Source organism: Octopus bimaculoides, chromosome 3 (assembly GCF_001194135.2).
Source record: "Octopus bimaculoides isolate UCB-OBI-ISO-001 chromosome 3, ASM119413v2, whole genome shotgun sequence".
Lineage (NCBI taxonomy): Eukaryota > Metazoa > Mollusca > Cephalopoda > Octopoda > Octopodidae > Octopus > Octopus bimaculoides.
The window spans coordinates 42671579-42675610 of record NC_068983.1 but is presented as its reverse complement, the minus strand read 5'-3'; the positions used below and the strand labels follow the sequence as shown (position 1 = coordinate 42675610).

Here is a 4032-nt window from a genome sequence, read left to right as displayed (position 1 = left end):
ATATATATATATATATATATATATATATATATATATATACTCTCTAGTCTCATTTGAAGGGGATTGCAGGTTGCCAGTGACATGGTGATGTAACTAGTGGTGGACTATAAATAAAACCACCCAGTATTGTGCAAAGTGGTTTGTGTTAGGAAATACATTAAACCGCAGGAACTATACCAAAGCACACGTTTGTGCATGATGTAGTCCTCCAACCTGTTGGATCCTCTCAAACTATCGTCTTCCAGTATGAAAGATGGGCATTAAAAGAAGATAATGACAATGGTGATTCTGTGTACTAATTTTTCTCTTGTGTTTAGAAATGACTCTGATTCCACCTTGTAGTTAGGAATAGGCACTAGATTTTTAAGGATGACATTTCTCACGCATTTGCTCATTGTTTTATTGCTGAACATAAAATGATGTTGTGAGCCATAGAACTTCTTGAGGCATTTAGAACTGTATTTCCTCTTCATGATTTTTATCATAAGAATTTAAGCTAACAGTTTAACCACTCAGCATTTCATCTGGGCCATATCCGACCCAAATATACCTGCTGTTTTATGTTCACACTGGCCAGATCTAGTCTCTCTCACCTACTCTACAATGTCATTCTAAATATAGCACCATCAAAATATCAAATCTATGACTTAAAACATGATTAATTCAAAATAATATGCGTAAATAACCTTTACATTTGTCAGAGTAATTTGAGCGCTAAAGCAGAGGTCCCCAACCACTGGGCTGCGGATCAGTACTGGTCCATGGATCATTTGTTCCTGGGCCACATAAATAAGCAGGGTTTTCTGCACTGGCAATAACCAAAACAAAATTACGAAATAAACTAGACATAAAGAACCTATTTTGAGTGTCATTGTCTCCCGTTACTCCCAGATGGGAATGCCCAGTTGCATGGAAGCAAACTAAGGGCTCCCACTGATTCTACATGATGGTGAGTTGATATTGAAGTGATAGTAGTGTAATAGGCATTGATTCAGGGAAACTAAGCATGCTGGTGTATGGCCAGGCTGGAGCCCAGACATGAGAGTCAAAAGATTATACACAAATTCTTCCTTTTAATAAATTGCTCTTTTTATCATTGTCCTCTTTATTGAAATGCACTTCAATTACACATATGTGCTGCCACCTGTCCATGGAAAGATTGCCCAGCATGAAACTGGTCCATGGTATAAAAAAGGTAGGAGACAACTGTGCTAAAGGGTTAAATAAGGATTTAAAAGTTTCTTAAAAGAAAGTATATATATATATATATATATCTGACTGGCCTTCGTGCCGGTGGCTCATAAAAGCACCTACTACACTCTCGGAGTGGTTGGCGTTAGGAAGGGCATCCAGCTGTAGAAACTCTGCCAAATCAGATTGGAGCCTGGTGTAGCCATCTGGTTTCACCAGTCATTCAGTCAAATCGTCCAATCCATGCTAGCATGGAAAGCGGACGTTAAACGACGATGATGATATATATATTTATTTGTTTCAGTCATTTGACTGTGGCCATGCTAGAGCATTGCCTTTAGTCGAACAAATCTACCCTCAGGACTTCTTCTTGGTAAGCCTAGTACTTGTTCTATCGGTGCCTTTTACCGAACTGCTAAGTTACAGGGATGTAGCAAGCGATAGTGGGGGGACAGACACACATACATACACACATACATACATACACACACACACACACACACACACACACACACACACACACACACACACACACACACACACACACACACACACACACACACACACACACACACACACACATATATGTATATACACACGACTGGCTTCTTTCAGTTTCTGTCTACCAAATCCATTCACAAGGCTTTGGTTGACCCGTGGCTATAGTAGAAGACACTTGCCCAAGGTGCCACACAGTGGGACTGAACCTGGAACCATGTGGTTGTTAAGCAAGCTACTTACCACATAACCACCCCTGTGCTTTACATTATGTGCACACGTTTCAGAAAGCCAGCCACTGTAAATGACATAAGCCTAGAGGCCCTGTTATACAACAGATGCAGCTGACATCCTTCGTCAGCATTATTTCTAGGTTTCTTTTCATTATAGTACACCAACTACACACACACTACCCTATCGAGTTAGGAAGGTTGTGGTCAAACCACGTCAAGCATGTGAATAATGTGGAACCAATCATTCAGTACCATGTGCTTTCCAGCCCACCTTTTGAATTTATATAAACGTTTATAGATAGTTAGATAGATATATAGAAAGACCTTCCTTAGTGCTTTAGCCTAAATACAGTTTGAGATGGATTTTTTTAATGCATAGAATTTGAATTAATTTACATTGAGTATTTTAGCATTATCTAAATTAGAGATCTTCCAAATTTTTTCTTTGTTTAATTTTTTAAATTATAAAATATAAATATCCAGCTAAAATACAGCTTGATTCATTGGAAGCATTGGGTTTTTATTTTTATTTTTAGAAGTTAACTGTTTTAGGTACATTCCAGAACTTCCCTTGATTTAAAAAAAAAAACATTTGGTTCCTTTTTTTTGTTCATAATCCGCTGTCTTTTTTGTTCTCTTTCTGTGTTTGGCAATCCTAGGTGCATTTTGATCTGCCGGAGTTAAACACTCTGCATAAACTGCATAAGGTAAGTTAGGTGCAACCCAAATCTCCGTGGTAGATGCTTTTTTGTTCCATCTGAGACTAGTGTTTGAAAAACCAAATTCCTTGTAAAAACTTGTTTTCAAAAAAAAAAAAAAATTTTTTCCTGAATATCGTTCTGTTATTTTCTTTCTTTTTCTTCATTTTACTTTATTTCTTTATCATTATTCTTTTAAGATGCATGTTCCGTGTAGGATTTTCATCTCTACAGAGCAAGTTACATGTCATTTATTTCTGCATGTGTCATGTATGATTTATTATCATTTTTATTACTTTTCATTTTTTATTTTTATTTTTTCTTTAAGGTGGAGAGCTGGCAAGATTGTTAGCATCCCAGGCGAAATGCTTGGCAGCATTTTTTCCGTTTCCATGTTTTGAGTTCAAATTCTGTCGTGGCTGACTTAGTCTTTCATCATAAAATAAGTACCAGTTCAGTACTGGGGTTCGATGTAATCGACTTACCCCTCTCTCAAAATTGCTGGCTTTGTGCCAAAATTTGAAATCATTATTATCATTACTATTATTATCACTATCATTCATTGAATGTTTGTTTTCTATGCTGGCATGAGTTGGACGGTTTGACCAGAGTTGGAAAGCTGGAGGACTGTTCCTGCTGAGGTCGACTTTGCCTTTCATCCTTTCGCAATTAATAAAATAAGAACCAGTTGAGCACTGTGGTCTCTGTAATTGACTTTCCTCAACCACCGAACTTGTTGGCCATTTTACATAGCGCCAGCACAGGTTTTTTTTATGTGGTGTCATAAAGCAAATACATTTTGAAGATCACCCTAGGTCCCATATGTAAAGTCAGGGCCAATATCAAATGGTTCGATGCACTAAAAACTTTTTTAGTGAATATGCTGAAATTGTGTGTATCTAATATAGTATTTCTATTAAATGCACAAGACCTGAAATTTTGGGGGACGGGCTAGCCAATTACATTCACCCCAAGGTTTAAACTGGAACTTATTTGATCAACCCTGAAAGAACGAAGGGCAAAGTCAACATTGGCAGAACTCGGGACACAAAGATGGACCAGATGCTAGCGATTCTGCATGCTTGCTGCCTTAGATTATAATAGTAATAATAATAATAATAATAATAATTAATTCTTTTATTGGCCACAAGGGCTAATATGAAAGCAACATGAAATGACAAAACAGGACGATATAAAGGGTTTTAGAACATGTAAACAAAATAAGAAGAAAAAAAAATCTCTCAATAGAGGGAGGTGTTTTAAGGCTACTTGTGGAAAAACCCACAAACGGTACAGGTGCCTGATCAGCAGGGCAAGAGCCCTTTTTGTTCTTTCTAGAGGTGTATTCTCAGAATTGGTACATTCACACTGGCCATTTTTCCAACATCCACCCACCTTTCAATAAATTTGCT

General features: G+C 37.3%; 1 protein-coding gene and 1 long non-coding RNA gene across 8 annotated transcripts in view; one reads left to right on the top strand and one right to left on the bottom strand.

The window, feature by feature from the left end:
• Positions 1-4032, top strand: part of LOC106869993 (adenosylhomocysteinase-like 1) — a 420486-nt gene that overhangs the window by 155082 nt on the left and 261372 nt on the right. For 3 of the 7 annotated variants that reach the window (XM_014915943.2, XM_014915942.2, XM_014915945.2), the window contains exon 2: positions 2582-2629. The exons of the other annotated variants lie outside the window; for them this stretch is intronic. In XM_014915943.2, coding sequence (XP_014771429.1) covers positions 2582-2629 — 48 coding nt within the window. The remainder of the gene's footprint in view (positions 1-2581; positions 2630-4032) is intronic. 7 annotated transcript variants of the gene reach the window in all.
• Positions 1-4032, bottom strand: part of LOC106869995 (uncharacterized) — a 279440-nt gene that overhangs the window by 168911 nt on the left and 106497 nt on the right. The gene's annotated exons all lie outside the window — the stretch shown is intronic.